Below are 26,320 nucleotides of genomic sequence, written 5' to 3'. Positions count from 1 at the left end.
GCATTATGGGATGCATAGCAGAAGCCAGTCGGAAGCCAGTGGAATTCTGAGACTTGGCATCAAATTTAAAAACAAAACAAACAAACAAAAAACTGTTCCATTCTCTCTGTCCCATGAGTTCTCTCTTTCCGGGGGAGAGAGGGGATAGCACCATTTTGGAATTGCTGCCAGCAAGCATGGGCCCAACAATGTTCCATGCCACTACGGTGGCAAAAGAGAACACACAGAGGCTGCCTGGGTTGTATTTCAGCTCCCGAAGCCAGGTCACGGGTGGCTTTGGTTTTAAACTCCACCCACCACACCACCAAGCAACTTGGAAAAGAGACGACTTTTCCAAGGTTTATAAAATCAAAAATGGTGTGGAGAAAGTGAATAAGGAAGTGTTATTTACCCCTGCCCATAACACATGAATCAGGGGTCACCCAATGAAATTAATAGGCAGCAGGTTTAAAACAAAAAAAAGGAAATACTTCTTCACACAATGCACTTGTGGGACTCGTTGCCAGGGGATGTTGTGAAGGCAAAAAGTATAATTGGGTTCAAAAAAAGAATTAGATAAGTTGATGGAGAATAGGTCCATCAGTGGCTATTAGCCACAATGGTCAGGGATGTAACCCCATGCTCTGGGTGTCCCTAAGGCTCTGACTGCCAGATGCTGGGACTGGATGACAGGGGAAGGATCACTCAATAATTGCCCTGTTCTGTTCATTCCCTCTGAGGCATCTGGCACTGGCCACTGTCGGAAGACAGGATGCTGGGCTAGAAGGACCATTGGTCTGATGCAGTATGGCTGTTCCTATGTAAATGGTGTGGCAGCAGTGATTCCTCCAGCAGCAGCAGCTGGAGCTGCCTTTGGCAGTGGTGGAGGAAGGAGGACAACACCGAGCAATTGCTAATACAGGAGCTGTTCCTTGAGCAGCTGCACATAGCGCAGTGCTATTTCTGGGATTGGGAAACCAGCATTAATTGGTCAAAAATAATGGCTCTGCAGATGTGAGATGACCAGCAGCAGTGACAGAATTTCAGGATGGTGAAGGTGACTTTTTTTTTAGCTCTGTACTGAACTAGCCCTGGAGCTGCAGCAGCAATGTACCAACAGGCAGTGTCTCATACTTGTGGAGAAACAGGTCGCCATTGCCATCTGGCAACTAGCCATTCCTGAATGTTACCAGTCTGTAGCCAACCAATTCAGTAGAGGGAGATCAACTAAGGCCATTCTCACACAGATGTGTGCTGTCATGTATAAGGCATTTTTGCACTGTGTTATAAAGCTTGGTAATGCTCAGGAAATTTTTGATGGCTTTGCTCACATGGGTTTCCCAAACTGTATTACAGCAATGGATGGGACCATGTGTCTATCATTTGCCCCCTGCACCAGGCCTTGGAGTTTCTAAACAGAAAGGGTTATTTCTGCATGGTGTTCCAAGGGCTGGTAGGTTTACAGACAAACGCAGAGTGGTCTGGAAAGGTCCACAATGCTAGGATCTCTCAGCTCTTGGCTTTATTTACTTTAATGAACAGAGGACCATTCCCCTCCCCCACCCCCCAGGATCAGTATGGACATTAATGGTGTAGAGATTCCTCTAATTATCCTGAAAGACCTGTCTTCTCCTCTGCTGCCTTGGTTAATGAAGCCATTCACAGGCCACTTGGCTAGCAGGAAGGTTTTGCTTAACTATCACGTCAGTAATGGCAGAATGACAAGAGTGCACTTGGCAGCCTGAAAGGCAGGTGGTGCTGTTTCGGAATAGTTTGGAAGTTGCAGGAAAAAAGTGCCTAAAATTATTACTGCATATTTGTAAGAGGAGGAAGAAACCCTTATCATGGGTGGGATGCTGAGGTGCAGAGACTTGCTCAGTGGCCTGAGCAGCCGGCAAGGTATCCAACAGAAAATGAAAACAGCTAGGGCAATTATTATCAGGGATACCTATTGCTCTCACTTTGAGTCTGAGGCCAGAAAATGTGCAGCTGTACCTCCATCTGTTATCCTGAGGTGCAGTGGGGGTGAAGGGGGGAATGGACTCAGTCTCTTTATGGTGTTAGAAGTGGCACATGGTGTCACTCCTTATTTCTGAATTTGTGCCTTCATCCTTCTGTAAAAAATGTATGACATGCAAAATATATGGATTTTCTATGTAAAATGTGTTGCCAACTCTTTATGAATGGTTTTTATCATTAAACAACAATTTATTGTACAACGACTAGAAATAACCCTTTAATTGAAATAACAATGTATGAACATTTTAAAGTGACAGTTGAGTGGGGGGCAGAACATATCAATGGATTGGGCAGGTGTTCTAATTCACAGGCAAGTACATGCATTACTTCTGCCTCTTCTTGGTCTTGGCCCTTCCAGTGTTGAGTGTTGTGGCTCAAAGTTACAAGAGGGTTGGATGTCTTTAAAGACACCATGTGCAATTGTTCTCACTGCCCTGAACTTGGGCCAGGGAGGGGAATGGCCTCTGGGAGCACAGTTGCAGAAGTACAGCAGAGAACATACGACAGTGTTGCCAGAACCTTGTATTATCCAGGGGCTGGAGAACAGGGGTAGGTCCTGGCTGAGCGTAGTTGATAGTCGATGGGCCCATAGCAACATGTGATGTAGAAGAGCATTCTGAGTCTATACCTCTGGGAGTTACCTCTGCATCTCCCTTTCTTCTCCACAGTGTCTTTTGCCATTGTGATGCTGTCTCTGACCATTTTAACATTCTCTTTCAATAGTTCCCTGCCTTTTTCCCTCTCAGACCTCAAATATAACCTCCATCTGTCCACGGTGGTGTTTTTTGTTTCTGTTTTTGAAGGAGTGGCAGTGAGTGGGGAGTCTGCAATGAGGTCCACAAACATTTCATCCCAAGTTTTTCACTTCTTCTTCTTCTTCAGGTTAGCCACATACTCAGCTGTCAATAAATGCCTTTTCATTGAGGATCTGGCTGCTGCAGGTGCTGTGGGAGTAGGAAAAATAAATACAAGTGGTCATTGTTCATATTCCATAGAGACAATGATAGCATTTTTTTTACATGTATTTCTGATTTCTCCTCCCTGAGATTCCTCACAGTCTTGGGAGGAATCTCAGAGATGGTAAGTGGTGAGTTCACGAGGAAAGCTAGCCTGGGATTTTTGGGTGTGCAGCTTATGCTGCTTGGGTTTACAGTTGGGCCTTGGAAGCTGTGGGGGGTTGAAATTATGTCCTGGTCTGGTTTTGCAATTTTGGTGCATCTCTGGGGTGTTGGAGGGGTTAGCAGGGTGTATCTGGAAAGAACTAAAAAATCCCCTTTACATCCCCTTCAGGCAGTCCTGACTCACGATGATGTTAGACTGAGGTTTGTACCTGGGAGGCAGAGAATGGCCTTATTCTAAACGTCAAAGAGCAAACCAGTGAGAATCGCTGTGAAATTATTCACCAGATGGCCCCTCCCCCAGAAGCGCTGCAGAAGTGGAAGGAAACTGTGAGCTATACAGGGGGCAATTACCATGCAGCTATCCTACGTAATGTGTGAATCAAAACTGAGCTCTTTCTCAGTCTTCAATTCTGCTTCATCTCCCCTGTAGACATGCTGAGTATGCAGAGAACTACAGATCTGGCTCTGCACTGATTATTTGAAGCATTAACTGCTCCCAGACTCTCTGAGTAAGCTTGTGAAAGCCATTAAGAGCTGCCATTATCTCTAAAAAAAGCTTCTTTTCCTGTACTAATGAGCATCACAGGGCATTTATGCCTCAGCAGGGTGCTGTAGCTTTTGTAAGTTTATGAGCATGTAATGCCCATGTCCACCTCATGTAAACTACAAGCACTAACCAAACATCTTTTCCTGTAACAACTGTCTCAATAAACTGTTGAATTTTGCACAATTGAATGGTTTCATTATTCAAATATGCTGTGGGAGGGGAGGTAAGGTAGAGGTTGCAACTGCATCATGTTGTTGGCAGCCATTTTGAGCAGGCAGACAGGGTTTGGGGGGGAAGAGAGGAGGTTGCCGTGCAGGACAGATGTAGGGAAGGGAAAATAAATTAGGTAGATGGGTATGTGCCCTCTGTGGTGTGGGCTTGCAAAGAGATGATATTCAGGGCTTTAGCATGAGACAGGAGCCAATTGCGCAGTCAGAACAGATGCCATTTTGAAAACATGGTATGTGGGGGTGAGAGGGAAAATGAATGGTATAGGCTGAGGAGTGGAGACTCGGAAGGGGTCCTAGATCACATCTACCAAAAATGGCCGAGGCCATGGGACACCCAGAACAGAAGCTAGCCCAGCAGTACAGAATAATAATAAATTGTAAAGATAGATACATACATGCCATGGTTCTCTCCACAAGATATGCCTCCTCAGTCCTGGGCTGATTTTCTGAATGGGCTCACTTTTGGAACAGCTGGGATTGGGGTCCTGAGTCTCAAAGGGATCCTGGCTTTCTAGTGACAGCTCTTAACTGTCTTCATTGTGTTCTTCCTCTGATGAATCTTGCTGCTCATCTTCCTAAGAGGGTGTGGGTCTGGACTGCGGAGGGAGGCAGTAGGGTCAACAACCTCCTTTGGTTTGGTAGTGATGTAACTGTGCAAAATCCCATCCAGCTCCTCAAAAAATTGGCAGGTTATATTTCCAAAGGCAGACCTCTTCATGGTGTCCCTGTTTTTAATGCAAGTCTTTCTGAGCTGTTTGCTGTTTTCTGGCACTTCTTGTCATCTTGGTTGTGGCCCCTCACAGATATTTGCTTAGCAATGTCCCAAAAATATATTTATTCAGGTGACTGTCCAAAGATCTTGCTGCATTGATGCATCTCCCCAGAGAGTGATGAGAGATCCAGGCTCCAACCGGCTTCTCAAGGCATGTTGTAGGGCTCCTGGAACAATATTGCATCAATGCCAATATATTTGAATCTAGGAGCAAATGGGCAAATTCTGACACCATGCCAGTTTTTAAGTGGAGAATGGGACACCAGTCAACTTGAGTCCAGTGTAGTGGAGGGCACACTGGTAAAAAGGTCAATAATGGATGCCTGCAAAGCAGTGTGTGATAGCAGTAGAAGGACTGCCAAAGTAATGGATGGCAGCATTGCATGCATATGAATAATACACTACAACTAACTTAATTTGCATCAATCATAATGGACTTTGAAAGAGGATTCCTCAGTTTGCCGCAAATGCAGAGTTACTGTTCTTTAATTAATTGTATTGTGTGTACACAGACATTGTTGCACTAAATTAACCCAAGTTACTGATGATTAAACCGCCCCCTCCCCATGCCCTGAGATGTCTAAAATTCCTAATAATGTTGATATAATAGGAACAAATAATGGAGATGCTTGAAAAAATAAAAAATGGCCAGTGAGATTTAAAACAAGACCTAAAACAGGAGCTGGAGAATTTTCAAAGGAATTCAGATAAGACCTACAATAAAAACTGGAGATGTCCCGGAAAAGGGTCAGAGGGGATTTGCAGGCTGAGATGAGATCTCTGTTGGAGCAGCAACTATGAAGTGCTTGGACAGATTGGGAAACCCAGCTGCAGCGCACCAAGGCTGGACCAGTAAAATGGATTGCTGAGGTGACCAGCAAATTATCTGACTGTCATAGATGAAAAAAAACTACAGACTAAGCAAGTTTCAGCTAATTTGTAACTTGCTAACAGAAATGAGCTGCAGCAAGAATTTATAGAGCTAAAAACTCCGATGCACAAGGAAATCAAAGGGTCACGGATCACAGTGGAAGGCAGCCACCTGGATGAGGAACTAAACCCATCAGAGGACTAGGAATAAGACATTAACAACAGTTTTCAACCTCATTTGTTACCCACAGAGGCCTAGATGGGAGAGGTCAGGTTGTCCAAGGTCAAATAATGCAAAATCCCATTCGCTATCTTTGAGTGAAAAACTCCCTGGGAGGTTATTTGGCTCAATTCAATATTATAGCTCAAATGAATGGCTGGGAAGAGGGACAGAAGGGAGGGGGGGTTACTAGTAGCCAACTTCGGTTGCCCAGTTTTGATTGTATTGCAAAGCTTACCACCAGAAATGAGACTGAGTTCTACAGAGCTGGTACAAGACTTTGACATGCAGTTTGGAGCTAGCCATTAATCAAAGCTGGCTGGGGCACAGCTAAAAGCTAGAACGGACAGAAGAAAACCGAACTGTACTGTTAGGTGTTAGTTGTGTTTTACCTTTCATTTCCTTGTAACCAATTCTGACTTGTAGGCCTCATTCCTGTTGTCACTTAAAATCTATCTTTCTGTAGTTAATACATTTGTTTTATTGTTTTATCTAAATTAGTGTGTTTGTACTGAAGTGTTTCGGAAACTTAATTTGGGATAACAGGATTTGTGCACATCATTTTCTATTAATGAAATGACGGACTTTCTATGAGCTTGTATTGTTCAAGAGGGTGCTGGGCAGTAAAAGATGCACATTTTGAGGGGAAAGTCTGGGACTGGGAGGTTGTTGATGTTGCTCTGCAGTGTAATTCATGGCTGGCTGACTATAGCACTCATACAGTATAGCTGGGAGTGATTTACATGCTGGAGGCTGTGTGTGAGCAGACCAGGTGTGGTGCAGGAGAGCCCCTTTGCAGCAGTATCTTGTGGGGGCACCAATGGAGTGCATTGCCATTGATGTTCTTGGGCCCTTGCCGGAGACGGAGGCAGGAAGTCAATATTTGCTGGTAGCTATGCACTACTTCACAAAATGGCCTGAGACTTACCCAGTAGGAGATCAAGAGGCTGTGACAGTAGCAGCAGTCCTAGTGAGTTAATTCTTCACCAGATTTGCAGTACGGGGTGAGGTATATGTTGTGTATTTTGTGTCTTGCCTAATTGCCTAGATTGCCATAGCAACAGAGCTTAGCTTGTTGCCATAGCAATAGAGTCAGACTATTAGGGGATAGCTCAGCCAGTCCTGGCTGATTTTAGTGTTAGTTCAATAAAGATTTTTCATGGGTTTGCATCTCTTTGTGTTCCATGCTGATTTCTCTCTGAATACAAGTACTTTCCAAGGATTTAACATAACAAAAGTGGTGATGGAGGATGGGATGACCTGTGCTGCACCAGCAAAGGAGTAAAAGTCAATGTAAAAAAACCCAACCTTTTTGCTGTTTTGCGAGCTGGGTTGTTTGCACTGACAGTTCAAACAAACTAAAACCGGCTCTGCTTTGTTCTAACCACAGTAAAGCAAACAAATTGAAAACACTGCTAGTAAATAAAAATCACCAGCAATTGTGTGTAAATGACCCCAACACACACAAATAAAAAACATTAAAAAAAAAAAAAAAAAGGAGGCAGCAATGGCTACATTTATGGGGCCCCTGGGATCTTTTAATAAAACTCTAAAAAATTAAAACTTTCAGCTTTTTGTTATTACAAATAAAATTACAAATGCAAAATAGGTGCCCATTTTCTTGTGTTGTAAAAGCTAAAACCTATACTTTATTGCGCAGCTTAGTGCATCCTAATAAGCCAAAAACAAAATCTTACAGTAACATTGTAAAAATCCTAAATCCAGAACCGATGGTAATTGCAAAAAAAATTGAGGTTCCACAAAAAATTTTTTTTAAAAAGTAAAACAATTGTGCAATTCGTAGCAGCTCTAAAAAAACTTGCTAAGCACTCTAAATTTAATAATGTGTTAAATAACACCCTACGTAATAGGTTAGTGTGTGGTCTGCACAATAAAGCAATATAAAAGCGCCTATTAACAAAGGCGCAGCTCACATGGCAGAAGGCCATTGAAATTGCAATCTCTATGGAGCTGGCCGCAAAGGAAGCCCAACAGCTCAGTGCATCGACCAGAGTGCATAAGATGTCACAAGAACCTACCCAAAAGACAGCGGGGAGGCGGAAATGTTACCTTTGTGGAAAGTCAGGTCACCATGCATTGGAATGCTGGCGTGTTGACAATGTGGCAAAACGGGACACATTGAACATGCCTGCAAACAAAAGAAAAAGAGTCAAACAGAACAGGTAAACCTGAGAAAAAGAAGCCTGCTGTCTGGCGGACAAAAAAGGAAAATCTGCACGCGGTAGAGCAGACTCAGATGATCAAAATGCCACCCAGTGAGAAGAAGAAGTGCCACTCCATGTCTTGTCCATGGCAGTTGGCTCACATGAATACTGGGAATCCCGCGGTTGGAAGGTAAACCTGTACACACGGAACTGGACACCGGCGCAGCAGTTTCACTGGTCTCAGACACTGTGTATAAGGAGAAGCTAAAGCATCTCCTGCTTAAACCCACAAAAATTTTGTTCTGAAGACATACACTGGAGAAGCTGTAGCCATGTTGGACACTACTGATCTTAAGGTGGAGCTCAAAGGACAGATTGCTAAATTGCCACTGTTTGTGGTAGAAAGCAATTACCCAGCCTTAATGGGAAAGTCATGGCTTAGGAAGATCCAGCTGAAGTGGGCAGAAGTGTACATGATAGCTAAAGAAGAAACAGGTCTGATAGCTGTATTAAAGAAACATGCTGCTGTTTTTGGAGAGGATCTGGGAAGTATGAAGAAAATCACTGTAAAATTAAACATTAAGCCTGACAGCCAACCAAAATGTCTAAAAGTCAGAACTGTGCCATATGTCATCAGGCCAAAAGTTGAAGTGGATCTGGAGCGCTTGGTCAAAAATGAAGTCTTAGTACCAGGTACCCACAGCCAATGGGCAACCCCAGTCGTTCCAGTATTAAATAAAGATGGTTTATTCGGATTTGTGGGGATTTTAAGGTCACTGTTAACCCAGTGTTGTGTGCAGAACAATACCCTCTTCCCCTCATTGATGACCTCTTCGCTGGCTTGGCTGGTGAACAAAAGTTCAGCAAGATTGATCTGAGTCAAGCGTATTTACAGATACACATTGATAAGAAGTTCCAAGAGCTGTTGACTATCATGACACATAAAGGGCTGTACTGATACTGTCGCTTGCCCTCTGGAATAATGTCTGCTCCAGCTTTGTTCCAAAGGGCTATGGACCAGATCTTAAGTGGCTTGCCAGAGTCCAGTACTATCTTGACATCCTGGTCACTGGCAAGAATGAGAAGGATCACCTTAAGAACTTGGAAGCTGCTTTACAAAGACTGGAAGAGTATGGCCTACGAGTCCACAAAGACAAATGTAAATTCTTCCAGCCCTCTGTTAAATATTCGGGACATATCATAAATGCTACTGGCCTTCATAGGCTCCTGGAAAAGTCAAGGCTATTGTGAAAGCTCCACCTCCTCAAAACGTAAGCCAACTTCGCTCTTTTTTTAGGGCTATTAAACTATTATAAAAAGTTTATTCCACAGTTAGCAACACTACTAAAACCACTTCATGAACTCCTTGGACAGAAGGTGGTCTGGAAGAGGACTGAAGCCTGTGATGTTGCATTTAACAAGGCTAAACGCACATCGCTAAATTCAGATGTTCTGACACATTTTGATCCATCCTTACCTCTACAGTTGGCCTGCAATGCCTCCTCTTATGAAGTGGGAGTGGTTGTGTCACACATTATGCCTTCAGAAAAGAAAAGACCCACTGCTTTTGCCTCATGCACCTTAAACAAAGCAAAAACCAACTAAGCCCAAATCAAACGTGAAGCACTAAGAATTGTTTTCGAAATTCAAAAATTTCACCAGTACCTGTTGGGATGAAAATTCACACTTTTCACTGACCTTCGACCTCTAACATCAATTTTTGGACCATGCACAGACATTCCACCATTGGCTGCTAGTCGTATGCAATGATGGGCATTGTTGCTTTCCGCACACACATATAAAATCAAATATCGGAAATCCACTCTGCACTACAATGCAAATGGTCTCTCAAGGCTACCTTTACCAGTTAAACATCAAAATATTGGCCAAAAAATATTTTCTACTTTAAACATGTAAAAAACATACCCATCACTGCTACTCAAGTAAAAAAGGCAACTCGTGTTGATCCAGTACTGTCCCAAGTTATGGACCTAGTAATGCATGGAACATCTCTATGGGACTCTCTGGTCTCACCCGACCTTCTTCCCTACATGTCCAGAAGGATGAAGTTATCAATACATTCTGGTTACTTGTTGTGGGGAATGTGTGTCATTATTTCACCATTATTAAGATCACAAACGTTAAAAGAGCTACATTCAGGTTACTGTAAAATAGTGCGCATAAAAAAAATTGCACAAAGCTACTTTTGGTGGCCTGGCCTGGACAGTGTCATTAAAAAAAATGCAAAAGCTTGTACTTCATGTCAGAGTGTGAGGAATGCACCTCAGTTGGCGCCCCGACACTCATGGGACTGGCCTGAAAACCCATGGCAGCATATTCACGTTAATTTTGCTGGGCCGTTTGAAAAAGCATGTTCCTGGTTGTTCGTTCATTCAAAAGCATTTGAACGCTGTTCTGTTAAATGGGCGTTTTCATTAAGGGGGGAGAAATATTTTGTATCTTGCTTAATTGCCTAGGTTGCCGTAGCAACAGAGCTGAGGCATAGCAATAAAGTTAGACTATTAGGGAATAACTCAGCCAGTCCTGGCTGGTTTTAGTGTGAGTTCAATAAAAACTTTTCATGGGTTTGCATCTCTCTGTGTTCCGTGCTAATTTCTCTCTAAATACAAGTACTTTCCAAGAATTTAACATAACAGTACACACTTTGAATCCAAAGTGTCTCAACAAGTTTGAGAAATTCTAGGCATCCACAAAACTCCACCATGCCTTCAGACTGTGGAGCAAAAGTTTCAATAGGACTTGGGGGTTCAGTTGGTAACCTTTCTAGAACAGCACCAAAGGGACCGAGGCCAGCATATCTCATTCTTTCTGATGGCTTATAGAACAGCTATGAGAGTATAAAGCGTGCCTCAGCACTCTTCAAAGTTGGGCATGAGCCAAGGACCCCAGCAAACCTCTTGTACGGCATTCCTGAAGAGGAACAAAAGGAATTGAACCATTTGGACTACACAGAAACTCTATAATGCAAAACTGAAAAACTTCACACCTTTGCTAGGGAAAATTTTTGAATAGCCTCTGATACAATGAAGAGACTCTATGCTGTAAGGTTAGATGGGGAAACTTTTAAAAGAGGAGACCTTGTCGGGTTCCACAATCTAGGAGAAAGAAGGGTAGGAGCCCTAAACTGGATAATCCTTGGGAGGGACCCTATATAGTAGTGACTAAATAAACAAAGTGGTGTACAGGATGAAGTTGGGTCCCAGGACCAAACCCAAAGTTATCCATAAAGGCCATTTAAGACAGTATCAGGTAGACAGGATTTCAGCATGGCTACCCCTGAATCTGACAACTATGGGTATGAGGCTGGGAAAGTTGTAACAGTAATGAGTCTTCCACTCAGACAAAAAAGAGCAGGAACTGTCACATGCAGCAAGTTCCACAGAAACAACATTCACAACTCAGGAGCACAATTAAAGGAAATTCAGGGAGAGAAAAGCCCCAAAGTAGTTTGAGTGGGAATACAATTATTTTTTGTTGGTGATTTGAAACTATCCTGACAAAAGATACTGGACATATGTAGTAGTTAAGCTTGTATCATTTGTAATTTGTTAAATTATTTCTTTTCTTTCTGTTTGCGGTGGGTTATTGGGAATCACCATTTTAGGCCTTACTATTGTTAAGCGATGGGAGAAACCATTAAAGGTTGAGTTAAAACTTTATTCAAATGGATATGTGAATGAGTCCCCCAAGTGAGACAGTTGTAAGAGACATTTAAGGGGTCACATTTAAAACAAAGCCTAAGAGAGGCCTGATCTATACTTACTGGGAAATTTGGCAGCAGTCGACGGGAGTTATGCAAGCTACATAGAGTAGCTTGCATAACTCCCGTCGACTTCCTAAATTCTCTTCTGCGTGCCATCTCCACTACACTGCGCTGACAGGAAATGCGGACCCATCGACGCAGCACTACACTTTTTTTGGAGGGGGTTCTATTGAATCGACTTCCGGATCGATTGAGCGGGTCTCCATTTCACTCAATCAATCTGGATGAATCGATCTGATGGCGGCGAAGTTGCCACCGTCAGTGAAGACATACCCAAAGTCTGCCCAGAAACTAGCACCAGGTGGGTGGAGAGTTTGATAGGATATTGTGGACAGTTGGAAGGGAGAGAACACTACACTTAAAATGCAATTTCAGTGCAGACACTCACAACAGCAATGGGAGGGGTTCTCCCATTGCTGTAGTTAATCCACCACCTTGAGAAGTAATCGCTAGGTCAACAGAAGAGTTCTTCCATCAACCTAGAGCTGTCTATACGGGGGGTTATGTCAGCATGGCTATGCTTCTCATGTGGATTTTTCACATCCCGGAGACTTAGCTATGAAGATGTAAGCTTTCCCAAGTATACGAGCCCACAGAAAACTGAAAAAAATGACAGAGTGAGGGACAGAATGAAGGAGCATCTGAAATCAGAATGGCTGTCTCTGGAAGAAACCTGGGAAGAGGTTTTTGGGTCCGGAATGCAGGCTGAAGAGACTACTCTTGGTGCTGTAAGCAAAAGAAGCTGTTTCCTGCTATTTGATTCCTTCTGCATTCAGAGACCCAGGACTTTGTACATTCTTTTTCAATAAATAAAAATGTATCAAAGAAAATACCAGATTCCATCAATTTCTACTTCCAAATACAATATCAATGGGGGTCCCAAAATTCTACTAGTGCTCAGGTCAAAAAAGGGGAAATAACATCATAAATGCACTGCCAGGAATTTTACTGCAAGACATCTATTCTGAAAAACCTGCTTTCATGGTAGAACAAAAACTTTAAACACAATTTTCTTCATCAATTTCTTGGCTTTCCATTGCAGATTCTAAGTATTGTTGAGATTAACTACTACCAAACAAGGGATCACAAAACACAGATAAAAATCAGGAGATATTTATATGATTATAGGGTTAGCTTCCTACAAAATGTTTATATTTTGAAAATTGTTGGCTCCAGGACAGTTTTATGAAGTTATCCTTCATGTCATGCGATCCTTTGAAGAGACAAGTGTGCACAGATAATATGAAAATAATGTTATGTGATATTTTCATCCTAATTACCAGTTCTAAAAAAAGTTTTATAATTTCACTTAGCATCAACAAAAATAGCTAGTGATGGCATTTAGAACGTGCTTGATCCATATAGTTAACAATAATTGACAGAAAGCATTTTAGATCCTACACACCATTAAAATGTTATATATCTGTGCTTCCAAAGAGTTTTCTCTTTACTAGTTCATTCATTACATTTCAATGTATAATGCAATGAAACAGAGATGTAAAGGATAAATTAACTGGATTAATATTGCCCAAGTGTATAGATTGCTCATGCCATTTGAGGGCAGCCACTTAGCTATTTTTTGAAAGCCATAGCAGATATCCTTATGAAGTATTTGCTTCATAACAGCTTTGTGATGTGGAATGGTAGATCATGTAAAGTACATGCACAGTTTATCATACCCCTTCACTTTTGACATTCAAATGAGAAGTCCCTACCATTTTTCCATTTTACAAGCCAAACGAATGTCTGAGTCAGAGAGTTACATTAACAAAACCAATGGAAGCTACGCACAAAAGGATGAAATTTCCTTTCTTTAAAAGGAGTATATTAAACCACAGAATATTTCACAACATCTTGGACATGAAGTTGTGCCTATGTATCTGCAGGCAGAATTGGACCCTGTACGTTTAGTTAGACATAGAGTCTGACATTTTGAAAAACAAGTATTCTGTAAAAAAGACGAGACAAATAATATAACATGGATTATTTCATTACATTGTTTACCTTGTGTAACTGATAGTACTGCTTGGCACCCACTCCTCCTGGTTCTTCCGCAGTCCACAGAACCAACCGCAGAGTTCTCTTGGGGCGGAGCTCTAGGATATACAAAAATTAAATATGGTTCTTAGTCCCAAATTTTCTATTTGCCTGAACAATTCATGTGTTGGCCTCCATTTTTCCAGTACAGTTGCATATGAATTTCCACCAATCAACCACCTCTGCTCTACAACTTTATCAGAAAGCAAGCGCTAGTACTTTTACTGCTACAGAGTAGAAGATATATAGCTGGGGCCATTATCAATGTTGTAGCAAGTGAAGCAGGTGTGTGTTACAGCCATCTCTACAGGTCTGAAAAGCAGAGGCTCTGCTGTCACTTCCTTACCTAGGTCTCTTACGTGGTGACATGTGCTATTGCCCCTGCCATGCCTGAAGTAAATCAACTAACCATATCTCTTTCAGCAGACTTGCTGGTAAGGACCCTCATTACCTTCACATTAATTGAAGATGAGCTGTTAAATTTGTATGAGAAACCTCTAAGGGATTTAAGTATTAAGAGATACTAGGATATGATTTTGCTATTCATTATACATTACTAAGAATGAAACAGTAGAGAGAGAGCTGTACTTAAGATCCTCAAATACAGTCAGCTGTTGAGCATATGCAAAGCTTTTAAAAGCAAGGCATATGCAGGACAATTCTGTAAGAACAATGACATCTGAATAAGAAAAGTAGGGTTTGCAAAGAAGTTTATTGCTGTAACAGATCCAGGCAGATATAAATTCTGGTCTTTGATTTATTAAGTTAATTAAATCTGGTAAATCAGTTCATGAATGAGTATATTTATTTTGTACATCAACATTTAACACTTTAAATTAAAAAAAAAGAAGGCTTAGAGCTCCTGTACAGTATAATTTAATGATGGTCAAGAAAAGGTGGGCATAGGGTGAAGCCAGTTGTGAAAAAGTTATTGGAATGTAACCATACACATCTCTTGGTGTAGAGAAATAATATTAGTATCACTAACTATAAACCCTCCCCTTTTTCCCCACCTGAAAGAAATCAGGATTACAAACAGACCTGACATGCCTCTCCCCCATTAAAGTTCACTTTCAACACAATTGAAGAGCAGCTAAAGGTTTGCTGTTAGAAATTACACATTAGGAGACTCTAATAACTGAAGGCAGACAAAATAAAGGAAATATTCAAAATATGAAAAACTTACATTTTCCATTATTCTGTAATTCAGGAAGTACAACCAATAGAATCCAGTAATTAAAACTATATTTTCTAAATGCAAGACACCTGACTCTAAATACAGAAGGAGAACACTAGTTTTTTTAAAACCAACCCCCTCAAAAATCCCAATAGTTTTGCTTCTCCACGTCTCAGTCATTACAACACAGGATTAATCTCCTTTCCATTTCAAATCAGCCAGTGGCCAAGAATGTCATATTATGTTAATAATATAGTCGTCATATTGAAGTTAGTAAGGCTACGACCACAAAATAATCAAATATGGCAGCAGCTTGGTTAAAAAAAAGGCTGCTCTAAGACACAGATCATGTTCTGGCCCCAAATCCACATCTGAAGACAGCATATCATGTTCCAAATCGTGCTGAAAGTTAAGACTTAAGTGACAATTAGAAGTAATATTTGAAAGGCTGTTTTTATTTAACTATCACATCACAAAATACTATACACTGAGGGCCAAGCCTTGGTCCACTGCGTAAACCCAATGTAAAGGAGTTTTATGCAGGGGACTCTCTTGAGAGGTAGAAACAGAATTTTCACTCTCTCCCTAGGCCATACACCAAGGGCTTGTAGTAGCCTCTGCTGCTCCTGAAGTTGCTCTATATGGGGTGGAAGAGGTTAGCCAGTAGCTTCATGTGATCATGGATCCAATGTTCAAACCTGCACCCCTCCAATGACTCATCCCTCATACTGCTGTGGTATGAATAAGGATACAATTTAGTCACCGAGGTCACAGATTCCATGACTTTCCGTGACCTCTGTGATTTCTGGGGCAGGGCCGCCGCCAAACAGTTCATCGGCCAGCTGGCCTCAGGGCAACAGAGCAGCAGGGCTGGAGCAGCTGCAAGCCCAGCAGCTCTGCACCCCCTCCGCTCCGCACTCTTAGGGTATTATTAGTAACCGTCAGGGTCAAGTTGCGGCTTCTGTGAATTTTTGTTTATTGTCCGCGACCTGTCCCTTTTACTTTTACTAAAAATACTCATGGTAGAATCTTAACCTTAGGTATAAGCTACTGAGATTTGCTGTTCATTGACGTAAAAGATGTATGAGACCCTAGTGTGTGCCCCTTCTTAGGTCTGTCATCCCACATCTCCATTGCAGCAGAAGAATATTAGCAACACTGAGTTTGAGTCCTTCCACACCTAGAAGTGTGGAGAAAGGATCTAGAACTAAAGGCTTCTGGCCTGGTCTACATTGGCGACATAGGTAGACTTAAAGTCACTTAAGTCGACTTAATTACACCTGCGTCTACACTGGCACCACTCTTAATTCGAATTAAGGTGCCTGCAAAATCAACTTAATAAGACCACTTCCACAAGTGGGGTAACACCTAATTCGAATTTGTTAAATCAATTTAGTGTTAGTGTAGATGCAACGGAACTTAAATCGAATTAATTGACCTCTGGAATGTATCCCACAATGCCCCGTTTTGACCGCTCTGGACAGTCACGCTGTGCTGCTCGGTGGTCACGCTAGCAGGAAAAGTCCCCTCCCCTCAAGCCCCAGGAAGATTTGAATTTTCATTTCCTGTGCTGCCAGCATGGAGAGAGCTTTGTCACTGTTCTTTGCATGGCTACTGTAAAGCCCAAACGCGCTTCAGCGTGGAGTCAACCAGAGGTCTTAGACCTCATTGGGCTGAGGAGTCCGTTCTGGCTCAGCTCAGAGCCAGCAAAAGGAATCTGGACATTTATGGGAAGATATCCCAGGCATGCTGGAGAAATGACACCAGACGGACGCTCAGCAGTGCCACGTGAAGATCAAGGAGCTGCGCCAGTCATAACAGAAAGCCAGGGAAGCTAACAGCTGCTCTGGCTCCTCACCCAAAAAATGCCGGTTCTATGATGAGGTGCACTCAATTCTTAATACCTCCGCTAGGTCACAGTCCATGATCAACGATGAGGACTCTGTAGATGAGGAGGAGGAGGAAGCTGAGGAGAGCAGGGTGCAAGAGAGAAGGGTGTCCATTCTCCCTGAAAGTCAGGACTTATTCCTGACCCCTGAGCAGTCCACGACACAGGACAGCACAAATGATCCCGGGGAAGGCACACCTGGTGAGTTTTCTTTCTTATTAGCATTTCTGTCCTTGTACATTGGGTGGGGGGGGGGGGGGGGACAAAGGGGATCTCAGGTGTTTCGTTGACTGTACTGGGTGGTTACCCAGGGATCAGTTTTTTTTATGTGATGAGAAATGCTATGTTTATCATCAGTTGATATCTCATGGAAAATGTAAGGTATGTAATCTGTTATCCCTCGAAAAACTTTTCAGGGGAGGGCTGCCTTGTTCCTCCCTCCATGGTAGGATTCTTCTCTGCAATCAAGGCAGCCAGCATCATGGCTTCATGTGTTTTAAGCATAGTCTCCGCCCTCCCGCCCCTCCACCACACCGTCCGCAGTTCCTCTCTGTAAGGGTTTAAAATACAAGCAGAGAGAGTGAATCATTTGCTACATTGTATCAAGGGAACCATTTGCTACATTTTTAAATGGATTCATTGTGTACATTGTATCACTGGCACCATTTGCTACATTTTTTCAGGGGATCATTATCTAAACTGTTACATTTGTTTAATTTTCTTCACTATGCTAACTGTGGCTACTTGGTTATTTTCCTTTCATTCTGTAGACACCTCAGCACTGGACCGACCCTTAAGAAATGCTGCGGACAGACTGTCTCAGATTAGGAAGAGGGGAAAAAAAGCAGAGATGACATGTTGGCGGAGCTCATGAACGCCTCAGCAGCTGCAGAGACAGAGCACAGAGCACAGAGCGTGGTGGCTGACCTTGTCCCAGAACATGGACATGGACAGTCGCCAAGAAATGATGGAGCGTGATCACAGTACCAAGCAGGAGATGCTGCGAATCATTTGGGACCAGGCAGACATGCTCCGGCGGCTTGTGGGCTTCAGGAGAAGCAGCGGCAGGACGGAGTCCCACTGCTGTCCCTCCATAACACACCTCAACCCAGGGCTTTGCCGCCCTCTCCCTCCCCCGCCCCCAAGAGGTCTCGGAGGAGATTGTCCAGGATGCAGTATTTGCTCTCCTCCACCCCGGTGGAGGCGAGGAGTAAGCAGCGGCGGCCACGCTGACAGCTGGCCAGCAAGCTACCACCCTACCCCGGAGACAGTGAATGAACACTCCCCCCTCCCTTCCCCCATGACTTGAATGTTCAGAAATAAAGTTTTGCATCATTTCAACACATTTCTTTATTAAATCATATCTTGTTTAGGAGCGATTTGGTGGGCATAGATATTGTTTGGGGGAGGAGGGAGATTTCAGCAAAGGCAAACAACATACAGGAACAGAAATCAATCCTTCATCTCATTGCAGAACCTGGTTTTCAAAGTTTCCCTAATGCAAAGCACTCCGCGGTTAGCTCTCAGCGTAGTGCTGGCATCTGGCTGCTCATAATTGGCGGCCAGTCTTTCTGCCTCCACAGCCCAACCCTGGGGGAATCTCTCACCCTTCGCTTCACACACATTATGAAGAACACAACAAGCAGATATCACAGAAGGGAGATACTTCTCACTCATGTCCAGCCTAGTGAGGAGACTCCTCCATCTGCCCTTTAAATGCCCAAAGGCACATTCTACAACCATTCTGCAACTGCTTAACCTCTTATTAAAACACTCCTTGTCACTGTCAAAGTGACCGGTGTATGGCTTCATTAGCCAAGGGAGCAAGGGGTAAGCAGGATCCCCCAGGATCACTATGGGCATTTCCACACCCCCAATGTGAATTTTTTGGTCTGGGAAGAAAGTTCCCTCCTGCATCTTAGAGAACAGCCCCGAGTTACGAAATATATGAGCATCATGCACCTTCCCAGACCACCCCACAAAGATGTCTGTGAAACGACCCCTGTAATCCACAAGCCCCTGCAGGACCATGGAAAAGTACCCCTTGCGGTTTATGTACTCCCTCGCTAGGTGTGCAGGCACTAAGATGTGGATGTGCATCCCATCAATGGCCCCCCCGCAGTTTGGGAAGCCCATCGTGGCAAACCCCTCCACTATGTCCTGCACATTTCCCAAAGTCACTAGCCTTCGTAGCAAAAGTCTATTTATGGCACTGCACACTTGATTCACAGCTATGCCCACTGTAGATTTACCAACTCCGAATTGATTGCCAACCGAGTGGTAACAGTCGGTGGTTGCCAGCTTCCAGAGAGCGATGGCGAATCTCTTCTCCACCATCAGAGCTTGTCTCAAGCGAGTATTCATGCACTTCAGGGACGGGACCAGCTCCGAGCACAGTTCCAGGAAAGTTGCCTTTTGCATATGAAAGTTTTGCAGCCACTGATCATCATCCCACAGCTGCATAACAATGCGGTCCCACCAGTCTGTGCTTGTTTCCCTGCACCAGAACCTGTGCTCCACGGACTGCAGATGACTCGTTACAGCCTGCAGAAATTGGGAAATGTTCTGCTCGATGGCTTGTAGCAGGGCAGCCTCGGTGGCATCAGTGTTGTCTGATTTGGCTTCTTGCTCTATTTCTAAAATAATCGATGATAAGCCGCGATGTATCTGTCACACTCACAATTATAGTGCAGAGTTGAGCTGGCTCCATGTCTCTGCAGCAATGGCGATCGTGGGGAGTAAAAAAATGGCGCAAAAATACTTTTCCTGTTTGTTTGGGGGGGAAAGTAGGGGGGAAGCAGCGTTGCATCCTGGGATGAAGACACTTGTCCCAACAGCCACCGTGGCTAGTTGCACTGTGGGATAGCTACCCACATTGCACTGCTTTCTAATTCGAATTAAGGCTGGTCAGTGTGAACGCAAGAGACCAGCGCAAACACCGTAGTGTTTACACTCTGCTGCGATTTCTAAAAATCGCCTGCTGAAAGTCGAATTAAACAAAGTTGACTTTCCACAGCAGTGTAGACATAGCCTAAGAGATTGCTAGGAGACAAAGACTGGGTTGTATGTTCCACTGAATTGTAAAGTACATGTTAAAAATATAAGTTATTTAGATTTGGGATTTTTTAAATATAGTTGAGGTGATTTAGTTCCCCCATTATCAGACTGTAAAAAGAAGTGAGTGATAACAAATATTTCTCTACCTGATATTAAAAACAACTATTCTGACCAGAGAATATCAAACAAATCCAATATTCACAAGATAACAGAATTTCCAAGAAAATTGTTCTGTGCATGCTGTTATAAAAAGAAATTATTTGTTTAAGGCACATTCTTTTTAATCAAGTTTATCTATGGCTTAAATAAGGGTTTTGTTTTAAAACATTGTTTCCTAGTAAAGGATAATCCACCAGAAAAGCAAGAGATTTTTTGTGGATTAAGGTATAATATTATCGAGTACAAGCATTGGTGAAATGTAATTTAGCCTAGAAAAACCATGTTCTCTGATGATCAGAGTACATTATATCAGAGTACCTATATATGGAGAGTTGTATGGCAAACTTCAAACCAATCACTGCTTTAGTGCACAGAAGAACAAAAGCATAAATAAAATGTGTCTCTGCTTCTCCACCTAGATAAATGATAGAATATAGAATATAGACTTTAAATAATGACACTAGAACAACAAGATGTTTTTATTTAGATGTTACATAAACACAAAATAGGTCACTCTTGCAATCTGCAGCTGATTATAACATTATTTTCTTGATTTATTAATGCAATGCTTTTATTGTGTCCTTACAGGATGCCATGTATTTCTAATACCAGTATGCAATTAAAATGGAAGTGGAGAAATGTGACACTTGTCCAAAGTCAATATTCCTCATTCTGAGAGATGTAGTGCATCCAAATAAGGCTGTCTAACAATGTGAGAATGAGAGTGGAGAAGAGAAAGATGATGTCCAAAAGGAGATGGAAAGTACCCAAAGTAATAATTAATATTTTCTTAACAGTGCATAATTAAGAACAAATCAAAGGTAACCATGGATCCTCCTTTAGGAACAGATTAAGTCAAAAGTCTGCCAGTTTCCAATACTGCAGAAAAAGAACTGCATTGTGTGGAATCTCACCCTTAACTAGGAAAAGAGTTCACTTACTCACATTTTGGGCAAGTCCCTTGACTTCATTCAGCAGTCATTCAAACACATTGGGCCTGATTCTGCTCTCATACTTCAATGGAGTTATTCCTGATGTACCCCAGTGAGAAGAGACTAGGATCATACTGTGAAAATGCTTGTCACAGAACCTAGTTACTATACTAGCTTGGTAAAATTTCACAAAAATGTATTTTACCCTCTAGTTACTATACCCGCATTTCCCATTCTGGGCAAGAGAAATAATACAGAGGCCAAGCCCTCAGGATACATTTTAAAAGTATTACAATCTCCCCCATTTTTAAGGTGACTGGAGGTAGGTGTATGTGTGGGTCTCATACCACCACTTCTGTCCTATTGCATCTTAGATGCTGGTGCAGTTAGTCAGCATTCCTCAGCATCCTTCCATTGTACAGTACTTTATTGTTATCACCACAAACACTGCAGTATCGCTAGAGTAAGATGCAAGCCTTACTGATGTCATGTTCTGTTACCTCACTTAAGCAATTCTAATGTGTCCACTGACTTCAGCAGGAACAAGATCAGACCTAATATTAAATAACCAAACCAAATGAGTGCCATAAAAAACCTGCCCTGTAATCACATTGAAAAAAGTATTTGCTGGATATTCACAAAAGTTAGTTTTATAAGGTTATCTTTGATCTGAGCAGCCTCCCATACTGCAATCAAATGCATTAATACTAGTGTTTACTCCATAATTAGCTGAAAAGTTGATTGCTGGCAATATGGAGACATGTATGTATGCACCATATGTTAATCTTGAGTTGCATCTGGATGCATTATATACCTTGATGTGCTTATTATTACCCCATACATGTTATCACAACCCTGGATCAGTTCCCCTGATGAAAATGCACCAGGCTGCTGTACTGGACCCAAACCATGAATCCCGTGTGCTCCTTGTTTGCTGGGACTGAGCACACTTTAGGTGCTGGGCCTCTAAGCACATATATCAGGTGCAGACACCCTTCTTTGAAGTCCAATTGCCTATATCTTGAAACTAGTACTGTTGCCCCCATGCCCCTTGAGTAGCTGCTATACCTTCACAGAGTTCCACCCAAGTTTGGTTTACCATTTCCCTCTTCAGGGGCTACATGACAGCAAAAGCAAGTAACACAATGACTCTGCAAAGGAATGCCTAAACACATATACTTTATTCTTACATGGCAAAAGAGGCATACGGGTCTGTGGAAAAACTAAACTTGCACACAAGTCCCTGCCTCAGTTTCTCCAACAGCCCTGTGGGATCTAGTTAGTATCTCTTCAAGGGGTCAAGAATTTATCTTTTCCTCCTTGTCAGCAATGTCTGCATCTGGTCCTGGTTTTCTCCCCTTTCTAAAATGGCAAGCAAGAGCATCTCCTTTTTATAAGACAGAGATTCTCCTCATAGGCTTCAAGTCCCTCATCAAGTGATCTGTTGCTTGGTTACAAGCTCACTTAGGCCTGGTCTACACTAGAGAATTTTGTCGACACAATCCTGCTGTACATCCTGCAATGACCCTTTTGTCGACAAAATTGCCCTGTTTTGTCGAAAAAATAAAACCACCTCAACGAAAGGCATAGAGCTTTTAGCTACAAACCTTTAGCGACAAATCGTCAGTGTAGACACAGCTGTATGTTTTTGTCACGGTAATTGGCCTCGGGAAATGTCTCACAATGCCAATCCTGACCACTCTGGACATCCGTTTGCACTCCGCTGCTCTGCAGCCACCCACCCCTCCCCGTTTGCAGTCATGATAAGTTTGAAATTTTCATTCCACTTCCTGCTTGGTCGACACAGAAAGGTTGCATCTCATCTTCCCATCTGACCATGGCAGCTCTACACAGCAAATGCTCTCCTGCTTGGAGCACACCAGAACTGCTGGCCCTGATCAGCATTTGGGGGGAGTCTGCTGTGCAGTCCCAGCTCCGCTCTAGCCGAAGGAACTTTAATATCTATGTCCAGATTTCTCATGCCATGACGGAGAAGGGCTATGAGTGGGACACGGTGCAGTGCCGAGCTAAAATCAAGGAGCTGTAGCAGAGCTTCCACAAGGCCAGGGAGGCAAACCATCACTCTGGTGCAGAGCCAATGATCTGCAGCTTCTACAAAGAGCTGGAATCCATCATCAGCAGCGACCCCACCCCCACCCCCAAGATGCCCATAGACACCTCCATGACCCCGGGGCCACTGGATATTGGACTGAACTGAATCCTGACAAAGAGGTCATTGACAAGGAAGCAGAGCTGGAGGATGACTCAAAGCCAGGGAACAGTCCGGTTGCTGAGGTTGGGAGTCAAGAGTTGTTCTCGATCCCAGAAGGCTACAGCCAGCCCCAGCCCTTCAGCTCAGGTGCTCAGGATGTGGGAGAGGGGAGCTCCGGTAGGTGTTTGGAAGCTGATGCTGTTTGCATACTGGAGGCATAGGGGTCCTTAGCTTGGTGAAAACATACAGGTACTTGAAGGAATAGAAATGCACAGGAGTAGCTGTGTTTTCATGTGCTTTCCTGTTCCCTTGTGCATCTAGGCAGTACAGCTGAGAAGCATGTTAATGCACACTGAGATTTCGTGGGTATCCTCTGGTGTGACCTCTAGGAAACTTTCTTGGCGGTACTCCCCGATTCTCTGCCTTAGATTCCTGGGCAGAGCACAGTATTTCTTCCCCTGTTGTAGGTCACTTTCCCATGCCAATTGGCAATCACTTGAGCGGGGACGAAAGCAGAGCACAGTCGTGCAGCATAGGGACACGGTTTGAAGCTGCTCTTATGGAGGAGATGTATCCTAGCACCCTTGCAGACTCTATGGAGCGAGATACCTGCTTCTATGGCCCCTGCCTGTGGAGAATGGTGGCACAATTTTAAATTTGTTTTCCCAGTATACCTGCATTTATGCCTCAAGTGAGCACCCACCCACAACCCAGAATCTAGACCTACTTGTCTGGTCTTGCCCCCCCCAAACTCACCATTCTCAGGCTGATCAAGGAGCTGTACTCAACGCAGGGGAACAGTGAGAATGAGGTGTGTTCCACAGTGATTCATGTGTACTGTTACAATAATGGTTTTGTTAATTGTTTCTTGTTCTTACACAGATGTGATCGCAGGCAAGGACCTTACGCTGGTGAACCACTTATGACGGATAAGGAAGCAACCGGAGAAGCAAGGAAGAGATGTTCCAGGAACTCCTCCTGTCCTCTGAGGCATCCAAAAGAGAGAAAAGGGCATGGAGACAATTGATGTTAGAATCTCAGAAGATGGAGAGACAGGAACAGAAGAAAAACCAGGAGAGAATTTTAGCTGGCCATGAGCACATGATCAAGGCCATGGAGGAGCAGACAGAGCTTCTAAAGACAATAGTGTCATTGCAGACACAGTTCATGCAAGCTCGGCCCCCGCTTCAGCTGCAACAGAACTTCTTTCCCTGCAGTCCACCAATTCCCCCTACACATTCCTAGCAAAGTCACGGATCATCTTGCTATCCCCTTCATTTCACCCCCTCAGACAGCTATGAGAACAACAGCTGGACTTACATGCAGCTGTCATAGCTGACACTGCCCCCCACTACTTTACCCCTTTTGGATTTGTTTTGTGTTTTGTGCTGTTTTGTGTTTAATAATAAATGTAAGCTCTCAAAACAAGAAGCGCTCTTTATTTTTGTGTTGCACATATGTGCACCTACTGACACACATGTACAGCTGTATAGCGGTCATAGAATGTCACAGTGCAGTTTCAAAAAACACCTGATGGGTTTTCATTGTGAAAATAGGCCCTCAATGCCTCCCTTATGTGTATGGCCCCCAGTTGTGCACCTCTGAATACCCCAGGCATCTGACTGCTCATATTCAGATGCAAGGTGATCCACCTCTGCAGTCCACCCAGAAGCAAACTTCTCACCCTTAGCTTCACATAAATTATGGAGCACACAGCAGGCGGCTACAACCACAGGAATATTGTCCTCATTTAAGCCCAGCCTGCCATAAAGGCATCTCCAGCACGCCTTTAACCTGCCAAACGCATATACAATAGTCATTTGGCACCTGCTCAGCCTGTTATTGAAGTGTTCTTTACTGTTGCCCAGGTTGCCTGTGTAAGGCTTCATGAGCCATGACATTAGTGGATAGGCTGGGTCTCCCAGGATCACTATGGGCATCTCAACATCCCCTATTGGAATCTTTTCATCTGGAAAAATAATCCCTGCTTGTAGCTGCCAGTACAGGCTAGTCTTCCTGATGATATGAGCATCATGCACCTTTCCTAACCAACCCGCGTTGATGTCAGTGAAATGCCCATGGTGATCCACAAGCGCCTGGAGTACCATAAAGAAGTACCCCTTCCTATTGATGTACCCCATCGCAAGATGGTCTGGTGCCAAAATTGGGATATGTGTGCCATCTATTGCCCCCCCCCCCCAGTTAGGGAATCCTGTTTCTGCGAAGCCATCCATTATTTCACGCACATTGCCCAGAGTCACAGTCCTTCACAGCAGAACGCAATTAATGGCCCTGCACACTTGCGATAACACAGCTCCAATGGTGGACTTGCTGACTCCAAACTGATTAGCGACTGACCAGTAGCAGTCTGGAGTTGCCAGCTTTCACACAGTGATTGCCACGCACTTCTCCACTGAGAAAGCAGCTATCATTCTGATGTCCTTGCGCCACAGGGCAGGGGCCAGCTCCACACAGAGTTCCATGAAGGTGGCTTTGCACATTCGAAAGTTCTGTAGCCACTGTTCGTCATCCCAGACCCGCAGAACGATGCGATCCCACCACTCAGTGCTTGTCTCACATGCCCAGAAGCGGCGGTTCACCGTGTGCAGATGCGCCATGAATGACAACAGTAATGCAGTGCTGTTTGTCTGCATGTCACTCAGCAGGTCAGGCTCCTCAGATTCCTGTTCTGATTTGGAGCTCATGATGTACTGCGCGACCAGCCGCGATGTATTCAGAATGCTGAATGCAACAGCGGAGAGTAGTGTGGTATCCATCTTTTCAGACAGAGATAACGGGTGTGCAGTAAACGGCGGGGAGCCGTTGAAAAAATGGACATTGAGCCAGCACCCATGCTGCTCCGTGCTCCTCTCCCCCATCCTAGAATTCCTAGTGGCAGAAGATGCTGAGTTGAACGGTGGGATAGCTGCCCATGATGCACTGCTCTCATTGTCGATATTATAGCACCAAGTGTGGATGCATTTTTGAGACAAAATGAGTGGTGTGTGGATGGGTGCGAACACTGTAATTATAGCACTTTTTTAAATCACTGAAAAAACCACTGTCGACAAAACTTTCAAGTGTAGACAAGGCCATAGTTGAATGGTTGCATGGGAAGCAGCTAGCTCATTCTCTTAGGATGCTTGCATTT

General features: G+C 43.5%; 1 protein-coding gene across 1 annotated transcript in view; it reads right to left on the bottom strand.

The window, feature by feature from the left end:
* The window catches only part of CPQ (carboxypeptidase Q), a 240,020-nt gene that overhangs the window by 39,430 nt on the left and 174,270 nt on the right, over positions 1–26,320 (bottom strand). Inside the window, exon 6 of the mRNA XM_067536932.1 lies at positions 13,712–13,803. Within this exon, the coding sequence (XP_067393033.1) occupies positions 13,712–13,803 (92 nt within the window). The remainder of the gene's footprint in view (positions 1–13,711; positions 13,804–26,320) is intronic.

Source organism: Emydura macquarii, unplaced genomic scaffold (genome assembly GCF_026122565.2).
Source record: "Emydura macquarii macquarii isolate MOO-44397 ecotype Brisbane River unplaced genomic scaffold, CSIRO-AGI_Emac_v2 contig_383, whole genome shotgun sequence".
NCBI lineage: Eukaryota > Metazoa > Chordata > Testudines > Chelidae > Emydura > Emydura macquarii.
This window is presented reverse-complemented; position numbering and strand designations above follow the sequence as displayed.